The sequence below is a fragment of the Schistocerca piceifrons genome, chromosome 11, assembly GCF_021461385.2.
Source record: "Schistocerca piceifrons isolate TAMUIC-IGC-003096 chromosome 11, iqSchPice1.1, whole genome shotgun sequence".
Taxonomy (NCBI): domain Eukaryota; kingdom Metazoa; phylum Arthropoda; class Insecta; order Orthoptera; family Acrididae; genus Schistocerca; species Schistocerca piceifrons.
In genome coordinates this window covers 64394006-64417555 of record NC_060148.1, presented here as the reverse complement: position 1 = coordinate 64417555, position 23550 = coordinate 64394006, and the positions used below count along the sequence as shown (strand labels likewise).

Below are 23550 nucleotides of genomic sequence, written 5' to 3'. Positions count from 1 at the left end.
AGAATGTGTTGCACAATGTGTGCCTTCAATGCAGTTAAGTTTGCATTCGGAACATTGAACACAACATCTTTCAGATAGCGCCACATCCAGAAGTCACACGGGATAAGATCAGGTGATCGGGATGGCCAAGCTATAGGGAAATGGCAGCTGATAATTGTAGCATTTCCAAAATGGCGCTTCAGCAGCTGCTTAACTGGATTTGCGATGTGTGGAGGTGCACCATCTTGCATAAAAATGATCCCATCTACACGTCCACAGTGTTGGAGAGCTGGAATGACATGGTTGCGCAAAAAGACACTCATAGCGCTTACCAGTGATGGTGCAGGTAACAGGACCGGAAGCACCTGTCTCTTCAAAAAATTATGGCCCTATGATAAATGATGCCGTAAACCTGCATAAAACAGTGGCCTTTTCAGGATGAAGGGATACTGGTTGATTTGTGTGTGGATTTTCCGTTTCCCATATTCGACAATTCTGTGTATTCACATATCCTGTCAGATAGAAGTGGGTTTTGTCTGTCCACAAAATCTTCCACAGCCAATCATTGTCCACTTCCATGCAAGCAAGAAATTCTAAAGCTAAGGTTTCTCTTGCTGGCAGGACAACAGGAAGCAACTCATGCACATGGGTAATTTTGTATGGATAGCAAAGATGGATGTTTTGTAGGATTTTACGCACCGTGCTCACGGGTATGTCGCAATGTTCGTTCAATTCTCCGTCCACTACAAGTTTGCCCACCACCACTGTGGCCATTGCCTCCACTGACATTGAATCAATTCCGTTTCCTCCCTCTACCAGGTCACACACCAAAAGAACCTGTCTTTTCGAATTTCCAAATCATTTTCTCCAGACTCACGGCAGTCACTGGACCAATGCCTTTTTTCAAACCCTTCAGTGTCCGGAACTTCTGCAGAGCGATGTGTGCACAGCCATCATTCTTGTAATACAGTTTCACAAGCAGAGTGCGATCCTGCATTGAGACAGTCACGGTGAACTCGCAGATGCGCAATGAGGCAAAGCCATGTACCCGGTGTGTTTATACCAACTTCAATTGGTTGTGCCCATGACAGGTGTTTTCATTTACAAAATCTGACACATACAGCGCCATCTACTGATAAATTTTCACACTATTTTTTTTCTTCCGCCACATGTTTTGCCCCTTCTCCAATAATATTCCATTGCAATTTGACGTCATCCTGACCAGTGATGTTATTTCTACAGCATTCTGAAAGTGTAACTTTAATTGTAATCACCCTGTAGTAGGCCCACGCAACCAGAGTTAATCAGAAACCAGTCTGTAGAAGCAGTCGACAAACACATCTGCTTTGGCCACAATAATACACCAGGGAAAAACAACCAAAACACAGACATTTCTCGTGGAATAGCACTGAACTGGGCAGGTTTCCACAAAACAGATATCATTCTCACCAACTACGATGTCTCAAATAACCTGAAGGTTAACATTTATACTACAAGCAGCCATCAAAATGTTTCCGTTAAAAGGCTGTACAATCCAGAATCAGTATGCCAATCATGAAAAATCACAATGAGCATTGAGGCAATCATCCCATCCGCGCACCAATCCGAAGATACCCAGTTGGTAAAACACCGTGTCCCGCTGCATGAGGAAGTCCGTAACTGCCTGCTGTACATCCTCATCCGACAGGAATCATCAATCCTTCAAGGTCATTTTTAAGTACCAAAGCCGTGATAATGGCACATGGAGAGGTCAGGATTATAGTGGTGCTCGAGTGACTCCCACTACAGTTGTCAATTCTGCACGACGTGCTGCCCCACACACATTCTTCATTCTCCGACGTATGTCTCACGAATTTGGTAGTAACGTTGCCATTGTTCACATGTCCGCATTTATTGCAAGCGTGTTGGGAAGACATGAATGCCACACTAATCCCTCACCTACATCTCAGTGCTTACACACACACATTGAATTCACACTATGACGCATATACACTCAGCAACACCCTCAAACAGGAACTTTTTGATCACCCCTTAAACATGCATACTACCAGTTACAACCTATGATGTAGAAACTATGACTAACTGATAGAAGAGCTCATAAACTACAGCACACACAACAAGCCAAGGAGCAACAGATGCTAGGAGGTAGGCTCAGGGATAGGATTCAATCACAGCTCATTACAAAGAGAATGAAGATAACAGATGTTTTAGAGAGACCTGCAGGACCCCTAGAATTGTTCACTGGAGGCTCTGGGAAAACTAGGAAGGCTTTGGAAGAGAGGGCTAGATGACGCGAAGTGGGTGGCTGAACAGAATGGTGGTTCAAAACCAACAACAAAGGAAACATACGGAGGAGACCTATATCCAGTAGTGAACTAAAATAGGCTGCAGCGGAAAGAGGAGGAGTTGGAGGAGGAGATTCTCAATCAACCATGAAATACACATGAAGCCTTGGTTAATTAACATTATTTGCTTACAAGTAACTGAGAGCACAAATCGAAGGAGGCAATGACTTTTAAACAAATTCAGTTAAAAAAACTGTGTCCTGCTCACCACAACACTCCCTCAGGCATGCTCTACTGACAAGGACAAGTTACTGGGTAACTCTCTCTAATTTCCTCCATACTTACAGCATTCAAGGGTTAGAGCGTAGGTATCAGTGTCCCAAAGAAGTATCGCACATGTAGAAACCTTAGAAGAACTGAAGATTTCCGAGCACTGCTAACTACGAAGGTAATCCCAAAAGTAAGGTCTCCTATTTTTTTTATAAGTACATAGACCTGTTTATTTCTACAATGGTTTGCATCAGTTTAAAGCTTGAAAATTTAGCTATTTTTTGACATAATCACCATTTCTGTTCACAAAGTTATGAACCTCTTCTTTCACCTCGTCGTCGGAGCTGAATCGCTTTCCAGCCAAATGTTCTTTTAACCTAGGGAACTGGGCGCCAAGTCAGGACTACAGAATAAATGAAAAATTACAGTAGCAAATGGGAAATTATACAAATAATTACATTCGTACATAACCATCGGCATGTGAGCCCTTAATTCTTAATTTTCTCAGTTACGTTACAACTGCTGTTGGTTGTACACGTGCTAATTTAAACAGCATCCATATGTGTTTACACAGACAAACAAAGCAGGACTTGCCAGCCTTAACACTCAAGGTACTCAAATGTAGCAGAAGGGTCAACTAGTGTTACTGTAAATGAGTCCAGTTCACTACATAATTCAACGATACAGAGAAATGCTAACATGTGCCGAGCTGTGGCTGCGAAAAGTGTGTGCCTCCACAGAAATGGTGTCATTACGCACTCACTTCATTGTTTACAACTCCTCACAAGAACCTTACAGCTGCAGAATAAGCAGCTTACAACACACCTGTCAGAAAAAAGTGTGTTGTAACCAAATGCAATTTCGGAAAAGTGAGGTAGAATTTTCCAATTCTCAAAAAGAAAACACGGTCAGCCACAGAGAGTGGCTTCGGGTATTTCTTTGTTTATGGATTTGCACACTGTGGCACAACACACAGAGGGCAATGATTACAAAATTCCAGAAGTGGATTTTTTTTGGGGGGGGGGGGTGGGGGGGGGGGGGGGTGTAAACGAGGCAGCAGCTGACAGGTTGCACGGCACAGAGGGGGCAGCCAGGGAAAGGGGGAAAGGGTGGATGATGCGTAACTGCCAAAATATCACTGTTTTGATACTGCAACAAGTGGTATTTTTCTAAATTCACTTTTATTTCTTGAAAAGTGAAGTGTGACTTTCAGAAATTGTAGTGGTACCATTACACAGCATTACATAAATTACTTTCTTTTCTGCGGCGGATGAGGTATAAAATTTTGGGATATTTCCTATAAATATCTGTACGGTCATTTAGCTACAATGTATGTAACCATCTGTTCTAAAAGTTCCAAAACTTATTTCATTCCTGGAGTACGAGTGACACAGAGACCCCCAATATGGTAGCAGCTTGACCTGAGAACTGTAAATAACAGATATGCTTTCTAAGAGCTGGTTTTGAACAGTCAGTGTTAAGCAGTGGCCGTTAGGCCATAGTGTGCCAACACTGTTGTGTCACACATTGCAATGGAGCCACATATCAAAATTGACTGAACAAGACATTCGCCAGAATATTCTGAAGGGGAGTAAAGTGTGTGTAAAGTTTGTCCCACACACTCTGAATTCTGAGCAAAAACGACAAGTGGTGACCTTCCACACCACAACCAAAATTAAAAATGAGGACAATTCTTTTCTGAAAAAAATCATCACGGGTGACAAGATTTGGAGTTATCATACAAATCTATCACAAAAAGAGAAAATGGAGAATTTTAAAAGAAGTATCAATGCTTTGACAATATAATTGACATATGAGCCAATATAAGGGCCAAGTGGAACAAAATACCTAGGAAGGTGTTCTCTGACATTTTCACACAATTGTACAAATGTCCTGTGCATTGTACTACAGAGGAGGGGACGCACATAGAACACCTCAAGCATTAAAACCGTCATCTTAACTTTCCATATTTTCTATTAATCCAGTCGTTAAAGTTTTTGGACTGTCAGGGTATTTATAAAGTCTTGTCACATTGAGACAAGAACTAGTGGAACATTTGAAATCTTGCTCAGAGAGAAGTGTCCGGTAGCTTTCTTTGGCACCAGAAGAGGTAGGTATGAGCCGTGGGATGTGATGAGTCTAAAGTTTCTTAAATCATCGCTCTGTCAGCTTGAGAAGTCACCACCACTACCAGACAAACAGCAGCTCACCAAATGAAATGGAGCTTCTCAGGTTTCTGATGACCCAAGATTTAGGAGGCGTACATCAACTTCATTAACACCACCTATGGAAAGATGAAGTCATATCGAATCAATAACCTGCAACACACACATCGCACTCAAAATTGAGAGATGCAAGTGTGAACTCTGGCAGCCTGAAAATCTGACAGCTGCTAAGACCAATACAGCCAATGTCTCAGTGTGCAACTCAACTACCCCTTACAGTTGACTGTTCTATACAGCACAGACTCACAGGTACTGCAGTCACAAAGAAGTGAACTTTCTGAGCAAATCTCCAGCCTAAATGAAGAGTAGGCTTTAATGAACCATCAATGATGAGGCACTCTGGAACAGAGGAGAAGGATAAAGGAGGAGAAGAAAACAGCCGTGTCCTCTTCAGAAGAAAAACAGACTCCAGAAAAGCACCTGCAAAGAAGGCAAATGCATCACGCTCAATGGCTTTTGCACTTCCCTTCACGGCTCCAGTTTGTCGAGCATCTGCCAGTTCCGAGAAGAACATCACATTTTTTGACGATTCAGTACACAACGTGATTTCAGCATGATGCCTACACTGGTACAAAAAATCCATCCTCCGGCTGCCCGAAATATTGTGGTTGGGACAGCAGTGACACATATACAAGGAAAAGGCCCCAAAATGCACAGAAATAAGGCCCTGCCTCAAATAATGAAAGAGGAGATTCATGAGTGAAGTGGGGCAGTTCTGTGGATATGACGGACACCAGTTCCAGATGCCACCCCATACAAAGGAGAACTGGGCAGTGGGAAACCACTGTCATATACCACCTACAGAACCTCGATCTGACCAAGATTAGCTGTGTCACGGTGTGAAAGTGGTGTTATTTTTACAGGAGGAAATCTGTAGAATTTCATATTCAAGACACGTGCACAGGCTCACTACAGCAATTCGAGAATGAATGCACAGAAGAGGCCTCTGTTCTCAGAAAGGCAGAGGTCTGAGAGGGAGGAATTCTGTGTCCATTTCCCAGACACAGAAAATTATAATTCTCAGTACTTTCCTGAATCTTTCTTGGAATGTCTGGGTTTTGACTCAGACTCCAACCGAACAGAGTCCAAAAATGGCATTCACTCGGTGTGGCAGCTGATCTGTACCCTCGAGTGTTTCGAAGTCGTGCCCCACAAGGTTGAACCCTTGGCACTGTCCTCTCTGTATGGGTGAGTAGACTTGCATTCTGCATTATCTGGATGCTGTAAGTGATTCAGGCTATTCAATGAGTTCCAGACTCTCCTTCCTGCTGTAAAAAATAACTGGTGAAGAAACACGGGCTAAACAAAGATCTCATGCAGTGACTTCACAGTACAACCAAAGTTATTTGCGAACCGATACTTATCTACTTACACAACACTTCTCTAGCCAGTGCGAACTCGAGGGGAGCTGAATATCTGTAAATCTCGTCATTATAGTGAAATTAACTCTGTACTGGAATTTCAACATTGTGGCAGAAAAGCATCTGTAACTGTGTTCAATTTTAGTATTTCTTTACTTATTTTTCTGACTCAATTGCATTGGCAATTTGCATCACAGTGAGTAGTTTCATATTTTTCCATTCATTATGGAACAATTAGTTGAATGGCTGAAAAATTATTACTAACACTGTCATATGGGTGATTAGGCAAAATTTGTGACTATTGAAGGTTTTTTGTTACAAAGGACACAAAATTTTATCTCTGATGGAGAAACGTCAACACATGTAGAAATGATCTTGGGTGTACCCTAGGGAAGTGTATCAGGACTCCTGCTGACCTTATTGTATTTTAACAGCCTTGCAGACAATAATATCAGACTTTTTACAGATGATGCAGTTGCCTGTAATGAAGTACTGTCTGAAAAAAAGTTGCACAAATATTTAGTCAGAATTTGACAAGATTTTAAAGTGATAGACGGATTGGCAACTTGCTTGATACATTCAGAAATGTTAAATTTTGCATTTCAAAAAACGATAAAACACAGCATCTTATGACAACAATTTCAATGGGTCACAGATGGAACTGATTAAATTATTCAAGTACCAGGGTGTTAAACCTTGTAGGCACACAAAACTAAATGCTCACACAGGCTCAGTTGCAGCTACAGTTGGTGGCAGACTTCTATTTATTGTTAGAATACTATGGAAACGCAATTAGTCTACGTCTACATCCTAGAATGCTGCTCAAGTGTGTCACTCCCATACCAAATAGGAATAACAGGGGATATTGAATGTATACAGGGACCAGGCAGATACTTGAAGACATAAACTGTTCCTTGAAAGCTTAATTAGAAAGTTTCAAGAACCGGCCATATATGACGACTCTAGCAACATACAACCGCCTACATATCACTCACATAGGGATCACGAGGTCAAGATATAGTAATTACAACACGCACAGAAGCACTGACACACTCATTTTCCTGACGCTCCGTACGTGAATGGAACAGGAAGAGATCTTAATAACTGGTACAATGAGACGTGCACTTTGCACCACATTTCACAGTGGTTTGCAATGTGTGGCTGAAGACATAGATGAAGAATGCTCACAGATGTGAGCTATTCATAAATCCTCAACACAGAACATTCTGTGGCTTAATGTAAGTGCCTATTTCACACAAGTCACCTTCACACAAACGGTCCGACAATTCTCTACTGTGCCCGACACCGACTTGTGCCCCTGTTGTTACGATGTCCCAGCTGTTACAATACACATTATGGGCATAATCGGGTTACAAATGGCGGTCTAGCACCTGCCTCTCCCACAGCCAGCTTCAAGTGTCAGTAGCACCTAAGATAGCGCCAGATATCGTGCGCTCGCTTTACCGGATCCTCCAGTCGGCCAGTTGGTAGCGCTTGTCGGCGGTGACGTGGCAGTAGTGCTTCAGGACGAAGGCGAACGACAGGTGGGCCAGCCCCAGCACACGCGCCGCCTGGTGCGTGTCGAACAGGTTCACCAGGTAGAGGCCCAGGTCACGCTGCAGCCACTCCACGTCACTGTCCGCCCCGTGCAGCACCTGCAGCAAAAATCACAAATAGAATCCTTTGAATGGTTAACGTTTTATACAATCGCATAGAACTTCCTGGAAAAAAAAGAAAAGACGGGGCAAAGAAGGTTTTGGAGAGACCTTTAATTAAAAAAAGAAGGGAGAGAAATTTTGGAAAGACCTTTGATTTGCAGCAACATATACGCTGCATATTTTCGAATTACAAAAGTATAAATTCGAATTGCACCAAACACAGCGCGTTAGTTTCCGGAGCGTTGAAACCGAGGTTGCGATGTCCTTTTGTAAGCGAGTCGTATCTCAAGCCACGAGATCTCGTCAGCCGATGACAGTGGCTATTCAGAACATAGGACACGTGTTATAGTCAGCCGATAGCAAGATCACTGGTCACATAGCGCGAACACGCAAGAGGAAAAGTTAACGGTTTACATTAATGTATGCCGCACCGTATATCTACTAGAAAAGCTAAGCTTTCACATATAATGTTAGTCTCTAAGATTAACACGCTACAACAGAAGCTAAGCTTTCACATGTAATGTTGATTTTTTTTTGCGTGTGTTATACTTTAAGACACATCACACAAATGTGCCAGTAAATTTAAAATTATGACATAAATGTCTCGGCTCGAAATTCTTGTAAGTGGCTGGTCCTCAAATTGTTCTGTTTCGAACGCTCTGTGATTTAGATATCCATCCCACTTCTCACACGTAACATAATTCATCTTGCGTAAAAAGAAATTTACTTTGAAAGTAACGCTTTTCTAACCACCGTTCGCAATACTATTCGGAGACTTAGAAATAGGTTCGATTTACCAGTTGCCAGAGAGCACCAGAAAACAGGCATAATTGTGCGTGTGCAACTGCAGTGGTGTAGGAAGCCCGTATGTTCGTGTGTATAAAGCACTAAGATAGCTTACATTACACCATAAAAGAAATAGTGCATCAGAGGATACTCCAAGAGCATCGGAATTTCGTAAACCATACTAAAATACATAATTCGGCTTGATGTGCAAATTGGCTTTTTCCAGATTCACAATGAAGTAGGTCCCATCTGATATTAAGCTTTTCAGTGTGGTTTTAGGGATGTAAATTTTCTTGGAGTACCAGTACTCTACGATCTCATTTTTGGTTCTTTATTATGGCATAATGCCATATATGGCAGAAGATGATAACGTGCGCTTGAAATTGCACTTGAAATTCAGCGAACAGTTGGAAGTAGCCAATACTGTAAAATGATCGCCTCGGCGGAAAGATTAATAAAGCCAAATTTCTTTAGCAAACTTGCAAAAATAACTTCACTGTTCTGCAAGGCGATTAATGCTTGACCGCTACTAACTTGGAAATAAAATAAAATCAGAAAACTGAAATCAATAATATATTTTTGCCCTCCGTAATTATGTGAATGTATTTTAATTCACTTGATAGCTCCCAGCCACAGAAATCCGTTTTGTTTTCATTTGACGTGGGAGCAGTACACGAAGAGAAGCAGCGAATTCACTTTACATAAACACGGGTCATGTGGAGGTTAACCCCCTCCCCACTACAACTCAGACAACTCTGTGCAAGCGTGAATCTGGCAGCTAGCGCGTGCGAGAAAAAAATTTCTCGTTTGCATCTGGCTGCTTGCTGCTACTACCGATACAGCTAACAGCCAAACTTCAAGTAGCGGGAGAAGGTACTGCTTATACGCGAGTCAAATGTGCATGCGCAACAGATCGCTGGCAATTGGTCAAACGAACCGAATGTGAACAGTTGTGACGTCATGCTCATAGCAAGCAGTTTATTGTTACGAAGAATTACAGTCTTTGCCCTACGTCCTTTGACATATTTTTGCTACTTGCAGACGCTTGTGCGTGCACGGTTGTTTGTTGTTGTAAATTGCACATTTCCTTTGCCACTAAAGTTTTATTTTTTTCCCTCTCGTTTATATTTTATTGCTGCAGTATCATTCTCCAGTAGCAGGATACAATAACATTCTTTGCTAGAGAATCAATTCTGCAGTCAAAATTACAAAAATTTACCTCAAATTCCCGGAATTCCGAAAAATTCCCGGGTTTTTCCCGGTTTTCTCCCGGAATTCCGAAAAATTCCCGGATTTCCCGGTTCGTATACACCCTGTTATCCTATCTTGTCCCCTTACTGCACCCAGCCACCTACCCACTGAGAACACAGTCAGTCAGGACTTGTAGTTGTGTATATCTCAATCAAAATAAAGTGACCAACAGTCGAACACCGGGAATGGGTGTGAGTGGAGAAGGGGAGGGGGGTGGGGGTTGCTTCACATCTGTCTGCATACACTGTAGGGCTGCAGTAGTAATCCCTTCTGAGCACATTTACAAACTGACTGTTTGGGTTTTCTTGCTTTGGTAGTAATGATCTTATCACTTTTCTGAGCAGTTTTGCAAGAGTTTAGTACACTGTGCTATGTAATATACATACATCGCACACACAAATGATGCAAATGGCAAAAATGAATCACTGTTGTCATGTTACATTACAACCATTGTCTCCAAGTGACTGTGACAAATGGCACTTGATGTAGTAGAGCCATATGACAATATTGAACAAAATAAAAGGTGTCACGTTAGTTAGTTAGCTCCCCCCCCCCCCCCCCCCCCCCCAAAGAAAAAGAATAATAAACATAAAATTACACTAAAATCACATTAGAAGTTGACCTGTTCTTCCAGCAAAATGGCGATACATTCTCAAATCTTCCAAGCAGAGCAGTACAGTGAGTGTGATACACGTCTGCAAAGGGCAATTGATGTCAACATTGTAGGAGGTGGCTTGTAGCATTGTACTTGTTTGTTGTATACCCAAAAAAGATGTGACTGACATGCTCTTCTTTACCACATGTACAACTGGAACATGACCACACTCATACGATACAGATGCTTTTTGTAAAGGCTGTGGTCAAATGTGAGGGTCCTCAATGAGTTCATGAGTCATCATGCCAGAAGTTAGGAATCGACAATGTGTTCACTTTGGCATAATCTTTACATTTATATTTGGAGGTCTCTTGCCATACTGCATTCCACAGTCTTGATTGTTGACTTAGTAACATTTAGAAGATGTGTAACTGGTAATTCCACGTGTCCCCTCGCTCTGTCATAGATGGCTGCTTTGGTTAACTAGTGTACTATTTCACCGCCTCGTACGGCAAAAAAATATTCATTTGGGCTTTGGTCATGTTAGTTGGTTTAGTTTAGTTGGGTATCACACGGTGCTGTTTCACTTGCATCTGGTACCGTGCTTCACAATGTTTTGTTACAGGATTACCTTTTTTTAAGGACTCTGTCTTGCACATAATTCCAGTTGCCATGTAGAATTTTGTGGACCAGCTATGTTGGGCCACTCCCATGCAGACTTCTCCGAAGCGGCTTCTCTGCTGCAGGAAATTGCTGAAGCTTTCCAACTAACAACTTATACCAAGTTACCAAATGATGGCTGAACACATATTTTCACTTTCAACCATCCAGTTCCGAATGTTTATTTTATAACTGCATTTACAATTCAGTTCATTAACATGACACTAATACATCCTTCCGTCATGAGAACTCAAACGAGAGTGCACCCAATCTAACATTAATACAAAAGCTTTCTTGCATTACATTAAAAACCATCATATGTTTTTCTCCTAAGAGATTCTGTAATAATGTCCTAATCCTGATTATTCTATACACGGTTTCCGAGTCCATCGACTGCATACTAGATGGCCAGCAAGTAGTCAGCATTCTCCCGGCTTCCATGCACTGCAGCTACATCTTATCTTGTATGTCCTCTGTGTAGGAACACATACGGTACACACTGTAAATCTGTTGATATTTGAGCCCCCTACTTAGCTTAAACGTTGCGAGCATCGTCAGCTGGTGGGACAAATCTTCATACAGAGGAACAGGGCTTGACGCACAACGTCCTGTTACACTACACATGTACACCACAGTGTGGTTTCATCCAGGGGGGCGCAGAAAGCTATGCGCAGAAAGCAACGTGTTTTCTCAGCTGTGCGCATGACGTCACGGTGGAAGCAGCTTTGCCAAACAGTACACAGTTCGAATTTTGTGTGATTGTTTTTCTTCCGTTGTTTTGTGCTTGAAGGGGTATTTTGATTGAGTTCTTTCTTCTGAGGGACTCAGTCAACAGCGGAAACATTCGGAATTCGGGAGTGTTAACGGTTTTTGCTGTAATTGATATTTGATTCGGAACTGAAGTAGTTAGTGATAGTGGACAGCGGGATCAACATTGTGTTCGCCAGCTCTATAATTTATGGTTCGTCATGTGAAATTCTTATTGGAGAATCTACAAGTGAGTGAGAAAATTAAATTTAAATTCCAGGCTGTGCTGTTACGGGCTGTTTTTCCTACAACCGGAGCACAAAGGGAACTGACGTAAGGTTTCACAGTTTCCCGCCTAATGAAACATTACAACAACTATCGTTGTCGAAATGTTGTAAGAAAGACAGTGTAAATGTTGCACATGCATGAATATGTTCTCGCCATTTCGCAGAAACAGATTGCTTAAGGGAGTTACAGTCTGAATTGCTTAATTTGCCCCGAAAAAGAATGCTCAAGCCAGATGCAGTTCCTTCGTGCACTTTGCCATGCAGTAGTGCGACTGTCAATGTGTCACTCGCAGCAGAAGACAGAACCAAACGGTATAAGAAACGAGAACTACATAAGAGATCTCTGGAAACTCTGGAAAAGCTGTCACCAAATAAGAAACATCATAATAAGAGCACATGTACAGATGACCTTTTTTTTTTTTTTTTTTTTTTTTTTTTTGAGAAACAGATAAAGTTACTTTGATGAATACTATAGCGGCTTTAGAAAGAAGGAATGCTGTTCTTACAAACAAGTGTGTGCAACTTCGAGCTCTTAAGTAAATTCATTTCAATGCGATTAAATGAATAGTTTCTGATTTATTTGAGCTGAGGTTTCGAATTTCATGTGTGTGTCAGTGTGGTTGTGATCTGATATTTTACCGATGTGTGAGGCATAAGCTGCGAAAGAATACAACTCATCAGTTTTAACTGTAATATTTTAGCAGCAGAAAAGCAGTTTAGACATCTCAATTCTGGTATAAACAAAATCTTCCGCCAAAAACTTGATGTAAACGCACATGCCGTGTCGTCTGCTTGTGAGCGCTTGCTTCCACGCTGACGTCACTAGGCCAGCCAATGGTAGAGCAGAGCGCTTACTGCCCAACCTTATTATTTAGTAACCTTGGTTTCATCCAGCACAATGTAATTTCCTGATTCCTACTTGCGATATGTCACATCAGGTTCATCATGTCATTTGCTATTGCACGGCCGGATCTCCTACTGTGTACATTTCGTAACAATTTCAGCACTGATCTGGAACCAGAAATGATAAACTCTGAACCTGAGTGGTTCTCACTGTACTGAAGGTCTCGAAGAATAGATAAAGTCTGGCTGTTACAACTGCGAGTTCCTTATCTTGAATTTCATTTGAATATGACAGCTGCCATCACAGTACGCACGATCGTATCCATCTTCACTCTTCAAAGCATCAGTTTCGCTGAATCTTGCATTGTTTATGTTTGGATAGGTACTCCACACAACTAGTGGTTCAGATACACTGGTACTGTAGTCTACTTCACAGCAGAGTAATGATTGTGTAGACACGCTTTATTTTAGAAACAGAAAGGTATCCATGTATGTGCCAACGAGAGGAGAAAGACTTACCCAGCCAGTACTGGACATATTGAAGGAGTTGTCAATGAAAAATGATTTTGGGTTAGATTTAACACTGGCTTCTTTGCTTGTCAGCAACTTTATGTTATTGAGTACATGTTCAAAAATTTATGTTGCTGAATACTGAACTCCTTTCTGTGCCACTGGCAGCTTCAATAGTGGCCAATGCACGTTTCAATCATTCAATATGTATGAGAGCACAGCAAAAGTGACACAAATAAATGTAAAAATAAGAAAAAAACATGCATGATGCACATCTTATTTAGCACTCCTCTTGTGAAGCTTAGTACGCACTGTTGAGACTCATTGCCACAATTCTTTGTCGTAGACACTTTATGGCAGACTTATTCACCGTGCCATGCAAACACTTGTGTCCACAAGCAGGTCTGATTCAAGGGAGGCAGTAAGCTAAAAGTTGCGTTATCTACTGTGCTGCTGAAAAAAATGTACTGTATGCAAACAAAACAAAGTTGCAGCAACAGTTTTTCAGAAACATTTTACTTTAGCATAAAAATAAAACATCTCATATTATGGAATCACATTTTTTTCATTATGCAGTTGTTCTGAAACGATTTTAGGGAAACTGATGTTTAAAAATATGTATTTCAAATTGCAAGTCTCACATCACATGATGTGGTGGTTATCATTTTGTTATTGGTCATGTTTCTTACAACACTTCAAAGTTAAGTAACTCACAGCCCCTTGTTCAAAGCAGAAATTGGCAGTCTGAAACTGTGATATTTCAAAGTGGGTCCCTGAAGCATTTGTAGAAGAATTTGATAATCTTGTGTATTCATCCACAAGAAGTTTCTGAATTCCATTCAAGATCATCATGCCCACATATTTCTGATCTTTCAGAAGCCTAAATCTCTTTCTGTCGAGTGGAGGTTTGTTTACCAGCCTTCTATACAATTTGAGTATGTCCAAACAAAACATCTTTCGCCTTATACAAATGAAGCAAAGCTGCATCACATGCTGTGTTTTACTTCATGCATGAAGAATTGAAAACCACAGGTTCTGGATTCGCACGGTTTTTAACTGTGCGGTTGTTCCAAAACAACTGCAATCAACTGGATGTCACTTAGGCGACCTGCATATCCCTAACCAGTTATCCAACCAAGAAAAGGAGTGCCACGGTTTAACGTGGAGTTCGAGCCACATTTCATTTCTGGTGAATCTTCACTTTGTTGAGAAGTGAATGCTAGGTTAAGAGACAAAGTGAAAAAAGGTGACCCTGCTTGGTTTCAGTCCCACAACCTTAAATGTTCTAGCCAGACGCTCTACTGCTGATCACTATGCATTACACACATTTGGTTGGGCTTCATGCTCTCTCAAGTTATGCCAGCTGCTCACTAGGTGCTAAGGGAATCATTTTCACAATTTAACTTTAATTCATCACAATTCAGACAATTTGTACAAAATATTCATAAATTATATACAGGGCTATTACAAATGATTGAAGCGATTTCATAAATTCACTGTAGCTCCATTCATTGACATATGGTCACGACACACTACAGATACGTAGAAAAACTCATAAAGTTTTGTTCGGCTGAAGCCGCACTGCAGGTTTCTGCCGCCAGAGCACTCGAGAGCGCAGTGAGACAAAATGGCAACAGGAGCCGAGAAAGCGTATGTCATGCTTGAAATGCATAACAGTGCAACGACACTTCAGGACGAAGTTCAATGAAGATCCACCAACTGCTAACTCCATTCGGCGATGGTATGCGCAGTTTAAAGCTTCTGGATGCCTCTGTGAGGGGAAATCAACTGGTCGGCCTGCAGTGAGCGAAGAAACGGTTGAACGCGTGCGGGTAAGTTTCACGCGTAGCCCGCGGAAGTCGACGAATAAAGCAAGCAGGGAGCTAAACGTACCACAGCCGACGGTTTGGAAAATCTTACGGAAAAGGCTAAATCAGAAGCCTTACCATTTACAATTGCTAGAAGCCCTGACACCCGATGACAAAGTCAAATGCTTTGAATTTTCAGCGCGGTTGCAACAGCTCCTGGAAGAGGATGCATTCAGTGCGAAACTTGTTTTCAGTGATGAAGCAACACTTTTTCTTAATGGTGAAGTGAACAGACACAATGTGCGAATCTGGGCGGTAGAGAATCCTCACGCATTCGTGCAGCAAATTCGCAATTCACCAAAAGTTAACGTGTTTTGTGCAATCTCACGGTTTAAAGTTTACGGCCCCTTTTTCTTCTGCGAAAAAAATGTTACAGGGCACGTGTATCTGGACATGCTGGAAAATTGGCTCATGCCACAACTGGAGACCGACAGCGCAGACTTCAGCTTTCAACAGGATGGTGCTCCACCGCACTTCCATCACGATGTTCGGCATTTCTTAAACAGGAGATTGGAAAACCGATGGATCGGTCGTGGTGGAGATCACGATCAGCAATTCATGTCACGGCCTCCACGCTCTCCCGACTTAACCCCATGCGATTTCTTTCTGTGGGGTTATGTGAAAGATTCAGTGTTTAAACCTCCTCTACCAAGAAACGTGCCAGAACTGCGAGCTCATATCAACGATGCTTTCGAACTCATCGATGGGGACATGCTGCGCCGAGTGTGGGAGGAACTTGATTATCAGCTTGATGTCTGCCGAATCACTAAAGGGGCACATATCGAACATTTGTGAATGCCTAAAAAAACTCTTTGAGTTTTTGTATGTGTGTGCAAAGCATTGTGAAAATATCTCAAATAATAAAGTTATTGTAGAGGTGTGAAATCGCTTCAATCATTTGTAATAACCCTGTACAAAAACTTTCATCGCGAATCTGTGCATCCTACAGCAGTTTCTGAGACTAGCCTGGCCATACAGACGGTCACAGAGAGAGATGAAAGGGGGAGTGGGAAGGGGGGCAGGGGAGAGGGAGAGGGAGAGGGAGAGGGAGAGGGAGAGGGAGAGAGATGCAAAATTATTACATATTCTATGTGACACCTTTAAAGTATAAAGTTAGAAGCACAAATGGCCCACCAGACATTGAGGTTCTTTAGAATGTTGGTCAAGCCCCCAATCCACACAAAAGGCTATGTACAATTGTGCCACTACCTCAGACTCTACGGCACAGTAAGATGGCAACGACGGTGCCGGCCGCACTCACCTTCACGACTTTGGGGTCAGTGAAGACGTCATTGAGGCACTGCAGGTCAGAGCGCAGGGCGAGAGTGTCGACAATGTAGTCCGTGTCGCGTGTCGACAGCTGCATCAGGCACGTCAGGCCCTGGTAGCTGCGGTACGAGTGGTGCTGTGGGAAGGACAGAGAGAAAGATATTAAATCACAGCTTGTTAATGTTTCAAACTGGTGCAGAGATTGTCAACTTGCTTTAATGTTAAGAAATTTAAATCTGTGCACTGTTAAAAATGAAAAATATACCACCCAATCACCATAATATTACACAGCTGGAATCAGTCAACTCGTACACATATCTACGTGTAACAACACGTGGGGATATGAAATGGAATATTAACATATGCTCAGATGTACACAAAGCAGGTGGCAAACTTGGTTTCAGCAGCAGAATACTATGAAATGCAGCCAGTCTGCTTACTAAACACTCGTGGCACCCATTCTATAATACTGCTCAAACGTGTGGGACCCATACCAAATAGGATGTATACAGAGAGTGGCAGATTGAAACTGTGTGCCAGACTGGGACTGGGCCTCGAACTCGGAACCTTTGCCTTTCGCGGGCCGTGAGTCGTGCTCCGGTAGCTCATCGGCAGAGCATTTTCCGGCAAAAGGCAAAGGTCTCGAGTTCAAGTCAGCCCGGCAGACAGTTTTAATCTGCTGTAGAGTGAGGATTTCATGGTCTTACATTTTTTGACCCATGGGAGAGTGTCACAGAGATACTAAAGAAACTTAACTGGTAGACACTTGAACACATATGCAAGCTGTAGCAGAAAAAACTAGTTATTACAAACTCGGGACCTTTGCATTTCGCGGGCAAGTGCTCTACCATCTGAGCTACCGAAGCACGACTCACCCACGGTACTCACAGCTTTACTTCTGCCAGTATCTCGTCTCCTACCTTCCAAACTTGCAAAGGTCCCGAGTTCGAGTCTCAGTCGGGCACACAGTTTTAATCTGCCAGGAAGTTTCATATCAGCGCACACTCCGCTGCAGAGTGAAAATCTCATTCTAGTTATTACAAAGTTTCGAGAAGTGCCTTTAATTGACAAATCTAGGACTAGACCTCGACGTATCGCTCCTGTAGGGACTGTGAGGATTACAGTAGACTAATTATAGCACACAGAGAAGTGATAAAGCTGTCGTTTTTCTTGCTCTTCAGATGTGAAAGGAGCAGGAAGAATCCCTAATTAGCAGTGCAATGCGAAGAGCACTGTGGTGTATGAAGCCTAATACACACATTATGAATCCTCAGATACCTGTGGGTATCAATAATTTCACATGTAAGACAATATTACCATTCACACTATTTGTACATAAATGTCATATTTTATTTGAGGGACATTTCATAAATAGTTCTCACATTTTTAAAAATCTCTTTACATTCCTTCAATATAGTTTCCCTGCTTCTTATGACTGAATCCCAACATCTCAGCTCTATTATTCCATTCAGGACACCGCTTCTGTTCATCTGTGGCATGGTTTGAATGATAACAACATCCATGCATATATGTTTTTAACTTTGTGGACAAGTTGAAGTCTGGTGGACTCACGTCTGGGCTGTACGGCAAATGCTGCAGCGCTTCCAATCCGTATTCGCACAGTGCTTGCACTGTGCCATTGCCGATATGTGGGCAGACATTGTCACTGAAAATGAGTGGCCCAGCCTCGAGCAATTGAAGTCAGGCTTCGTGCATTTTTCTGTGCAGGTTTTACACAAATTTATGATAATACACCACTGTGTCACTTCTTTCACTCTATCGGTCATGATGATTCCTTGGTGATCATGAGCAAAAAAAATCATTATTTGCTTGAATTTCAATTGAGAACGTCAAAATGTTTTTGGAGAGGAAAATCTGAAGCTCTCTGCTCATTGAACTGTGATTTCAACTCCAGTTCAAGTCTCTAATCCATGTTTCATCAATAGTGACAATTCGACACAAGAATCACTAACCTTCACAGTCAAATCATTGTTTGAACAAGGTTGCAGTGTGCAGGTAGTTCCGCTTCTCTTTAGCAGTTAGACAGTGCGCGGCCCATCTTGCAGAAATTTTTCTTTTCTTCAAATCATCTGTCAGGATATGGGATACTGCTGTTGGGGAGAATTCCCATGGCTTGAGAGAGTTCCTCAAAAGTTGCTCTGTGATCTTCTTCAAGAGCATCTGCCCCAAGTTTCACACTCAATTCATCTGTTGACATTTTTGGCCTTCTGCGTCTCAGGTCATCATCTATGCTCATAAGACCATCACAAAAATGATTTCTCCTAGTATGAAACTATACTATAGTTTACTGTAAACTCAGCCACAAACTTCACATGATACAGTGTCAATTTCTGTAGGGTTTTTGCTGCGTAAATTTTCGATCTTGATCTTCGGTCTTCAACAGCTACAGTACCCGAGACCGCTGCACAGTCCACTTCTACCTCTCGCCAATTTTATGGTAGATACACAGTTCAAAAACAAAAAATCACGCTACGTCCTCAAGCTCCCAACTACATCAGACAAAATTTTCATTATATATACCAAGATGGTATCTGTTCTTTCAGACATGTCCGAAAGAACAGATACCATCTTGGTATATATATACTTAAGGCTTACCGGCCACTTGACCACCTTCTTCTGTGCGAATGCACAAACAGTGCCCGAACTCTTACGGGAATCGGCAACGCGGCACGAGTAATGAGTATAATGAGCGGGGGCACTACGAATGTAGTGCGGGACAATATGCTGAGAATGTGGGTTTTGCGAGAGGCGTGCCAGAGATAAATCCCTGCAGTCGTGCTATCCTCTGTGTCCTCGGTGGCTCAGATGGATAGGGCGTCTGCCATGTAAGCAGGAGATCCCGGGTTCGAGTCCCGGTCGGGGCACACATTTTCATCTGTCCCCACTGACGTATGTCAACGCCTGTAAGCAGTTAAGGGTGTTCATTTCATTGTAAAATTTTCATTGTTGTTGCATCAAACGATCTGATTAAAATTATTTTTTTATAAACATTTTAAATTACAAAATATTTGCACATTTACAATTTCTATTATTAATTACACAATCCTGAACTGTTTAATATGTTTACTTCTCGATTCATTTATGAGCAATTACTTTAATATGACACCTAAAGTACAAGTTACATGAGGAGAAAGTTTCTAAAATCTATATATTCAGTTTTCTAACATGCAGACTAGTTTTTACAAAAAGCTTACTGTACCTCAAGGTCAACGGCGACTTCGGTGTAGCGGCGCAGGTCCTCGAGCATGATGTGCACATCCTCCGGGCGCTCCACCACGACGAGCGGCGTCTCGTCCACGGGGAGGGGCTTCCGGGGGGCGGGGACACGCTCCAGCTGCTGGGGCGGCACACGCAGGCGGTCCAGCTCGTACTCGTACGGGTGACAGAATCTGTGGCACGAGTCACCGCCACCAATTATTGCGTGAAAGCACTGAATGCCAAAGACTTACAAACTGCCTGCCAAATATGAAACACTTATAAGAGTCGAGGGGCATGAAAGGGAAGCAGTGGTTCGCAAGGGAGTGAGACAGGGTTGTAACCTCTTCCCGATGCTATTCAATCTGTATATTGAGCAAGCAGTAAAGGAAACAAAAGAAAATTTCGGAATAGGTACTAAAATCCATGGAGAAGAAATAAAAACTTTGAGGTTCGGCGATGACATTGTAATTCTGTCAGAGACAGCAAAGGACTTGGAAGAGCAGTTGAACGGAATGGACAGTGTCTTGAAAGGAGGATGTAAGATGTTTTGGTTTTAGGGCGCAAGAGGATGTAAGATGAACATCAACAAAAGCAAAACGAGGATAATGGAATGTAGTCAAATTAAATCAGGTGAAGCTGCGGGAATTAGATTAGGAAATGAGACGCTTAAAGTAGCAAAGGAGTTTTGTTATTTGGGGAGCAAAATAACTGACAATGGTCGTAGTAGAGAGGATATAAAATGTAGACTGGCAATGGCAAGGAAAGCATTCTTGAAGAAGAGAAATTTGTTAACATCGAGTATAGATTTAAGTGTCAGGAAGTCGTTTCTGAAAGTATTTGTATGGAGTGTAGCCATGTATGGAAGTGAAATGTGGACAATAAATAGTTTGGACAAGAAGAGAATAGAAGCTTTCAAAATGTGGTGCTGCAGAAGAATGCTGAAGATTAGATGGGTAGATCACATAACTAATGAGGAGGTATTGAATAGAATAGGGGAGAAGAGGAGTTTGTGGCACAACTTGACAAGAAGAAGGGACAGGTTGGTAGGACATGTTCTGAGGCATCAAGGGATCACAAATTCAGCATTGGAGGGCAGCGTGGAGGGTAAAAGTCGTAGAGGGAGACCAAGAGATGAATACACCAAGCAGATTCAGAAGGATGTAGGCTGCATTACGTACTGGGAGATGAAGAAGCTTGCACAGGATAGATTAACACGGAGAGCTGCATCAAACCAGTCTCAGGACTGAAGACCACAACAACAACAAACAATAACAAATATGAAACTATGTGTGGGGTCAGAACGCCGACCCCAATCGTCGCCTCTTACCAACCGACATACGAGGGCATGACCCGTCCGACCTGCCTACAGAGCAGTACCTCACCTCCTACTTTCCAAACTCAACAGTAGCTCTCTGATGTATGTAGCCAGACGAGCACTCCTGGAAGAAAGGATACTCCACAGAAGTGGCTCTGCCACAGTGTAGGGGACTTTTCCCAGGACAAATCCTCCACTCTGCTGCAGTACATATCTCAGCAGAGCTGCTGACACCCGGCCTACTGCACCGTGAAGGCTCTGCAAAAGCTGTCGTCAGTGTACTCGATGCTGCTGATGTCTGTTAAGTAGCTGTTTAATATTTGTAACACTTGTGTGTTGTTCTCAGTTAACTTGTGTATCCATATGTAACTTCCTTCAGACATGATAAATAAAGATGGGTTGACTCAAAAGCACAGAAAATTTTGGAACATGTAGTGGCAACAATCGAGATAGGTGGTGCTGAATGAGATATACACTCATGGAAATGGAAAAAAGAACACATTGACACCGGTGTGTCAGACCCACCATACTTCCTCGGGACACTGCGAGAGGGCTGTACAAGCAATGATCACACGCACGGCACAGCGGACACACCCGGAACAGCGGTGTTGGCCGTCGAACGGCGTTAGCTGCACAGCATTTGTGCACCACCGCCGTCAGTGTCAGCCAGTTTGCCGTGGCATACGGAGCTCCATCGCAGTCTTTAACACTGGTAGCATGCCGCGACAGTGTGGACGTGAACCGTATGTGCAGTTGATGGACTTTGAGCGAGGGCGTATAGTGGGCATGCGGGAGGCCGGGTGGACGTACCGCCGAATTGCTCAACACGTGGGGCGTGAGGTCTCCACAGTACATCGATGTTGTCGCCAGTGGTCGGCGGAAGGTGCACGTGCCCGTCGACCTGGGACCGGACCGCAGCGACGCACGGATGCACGCCAAGACCGTAGGATCCTACGCAGTGCCGTAGGGGACCGCACCGCCACTTCCCAGCAAATTAGGGACACTGTTGCTCCTGGGGTATCGGCGAGAACCATTCGCAACCGTCTCCATGAAGCTGGGCTACGGTCCCGCACACCGTTAGGCCGTCTTCCGCTCACGCCCCAACATCGTGCAGCCCGCCTCCAGTGGTGTCGCGACAGGCGTGAATGGAGGGACGAATGGAGACGTGTCGTCTTCAGCGATGAGAGTCGCTTCTGCCTTGGTGCCAATGATGGTCGTATGCGTGTTTGGCGCCGTGCAGGTGAGCGCCACAATCAGGACTGCACACGACCGAGGCACACAGGGCCAACACCCGGCATCATGGTGTGGGGAGCGATCTCCTACACTGGCCGGACACCACTGGTGATCGTCGAGGGGACACTGAATAGTGCACGGTACATCCAAACCGTCATCGAACCCATCGTTCTACCATTCCTAGACCGGCAAGGGAACTTGCTGTTCCAACAGGACAATGCACGTCCGCATGTATCCTGTGCCACCCAACGTGCTCTAGAAGGTGTAAGTCAACTACCCTGGCCAGCAAGATTTCCGGATCTGTCCCCCATTGAGCATGTTTGGGACTGGATGAAGCATCGTCTCACGCGGTCTGCACGTCCAGCACGAACGCTGGTCCAACTGAGGCGCCAGGTGGAAATGGCATGGCAAGCCATTCCACAGGACTACATCCAGCATCTCTACGATCGTCTCCATGGGAGAATAGCAGCCTGCATTGCTGCGAAAGGTGGATATACACTGTACTAGTGCCGACATTGTGCATGCTCTGTTGCCTGTGTCTATGTGCCTGTGGTTCTGTCAGTGTGATCATGTGATGTATCTGACCCCAGGAATGTGTCAATAAAGTTTCCCCTTCCTGGGACAATGAATTAATGAATTCACGGTGTTCTTATTTCAATTTCCAGGAGTGTAGAATGCTGCTCACACTATCTTGCCATTTAGTAAACACTAAATGTGGAGCAACAGAATGGCATGCACACTGTCTTTGTGGTAAAAGCCTATAACAAGAATGGAAGTGTAGAGGATGCAAATCGACAATTTCGGCGTCATTTCGATGCTGGACGGAACGGTCGTGTTCCCTGAGCACATGCAACTGATGCCTGACCCTGCAATTTTGAAGCGATGTGTTCAGTACTGAAGACCCAATGTGCAGAGAGAATCCAAAGTACCTGTATGGGGCTGTGTGAACTGTTTAACTACAAACCCCGCAGCGTTCTGTTCATCAGTTGTATCGCTTGAGAGTTTGACGAGTACTGAAAGTGGATTTAAGGGTATCAGGACGTCAAACGGGCTGACTTGGAGCAGGAGAGGCACAACAGGACATTTTATTTTCTACTGTCTATACTTTTACAGATAAATTCATAAAACTTTGTCAGCATGACCAGGAAGGATTCAGAATTCACACTCACAGCAGTGGAAGTGCGAAAAC

General features: G+C 43.2%; 1 protein-coding gene and 1 non-coding gene across 2 annotated transcripts in view; one reads left to right on the top strand and one right to left on the bottom strand.

The window, feature by feature from the left end:
- LOC124719697 (exosome component 10) overlaps positions 1 to 23550 on the bottom strand; it is a 152367-nt gene that overhangs the window by 69277 nt on the left and 59540 nt on the right. Inside the window, exons 6-8 of the mRNA XM_047244904.1 lie at positions 19815 to 20004; positions 16587 to 16730; positions 7585 to 7775 (exon numbers count right to left, since the gene is read on the bottom strand). Of these exons, the coding sequence (XP_047100860.1) occupies positions 7585 to 7775; positions 16587 to 16730; positions 19815 to 20004 (525 nt within the window). The remainder of the gene's footprint in view (positions 1 to 7584; positions 7776 to 16586; positions 16731 to 19814; positions 20005 to 23550) is intronic.
- Positions 19406 to 19479, top strand: Trnat-ugu. Its single transcript has one exon. It is a non-coding gene; the product is annotated as a tRNA-Thr (tRNA).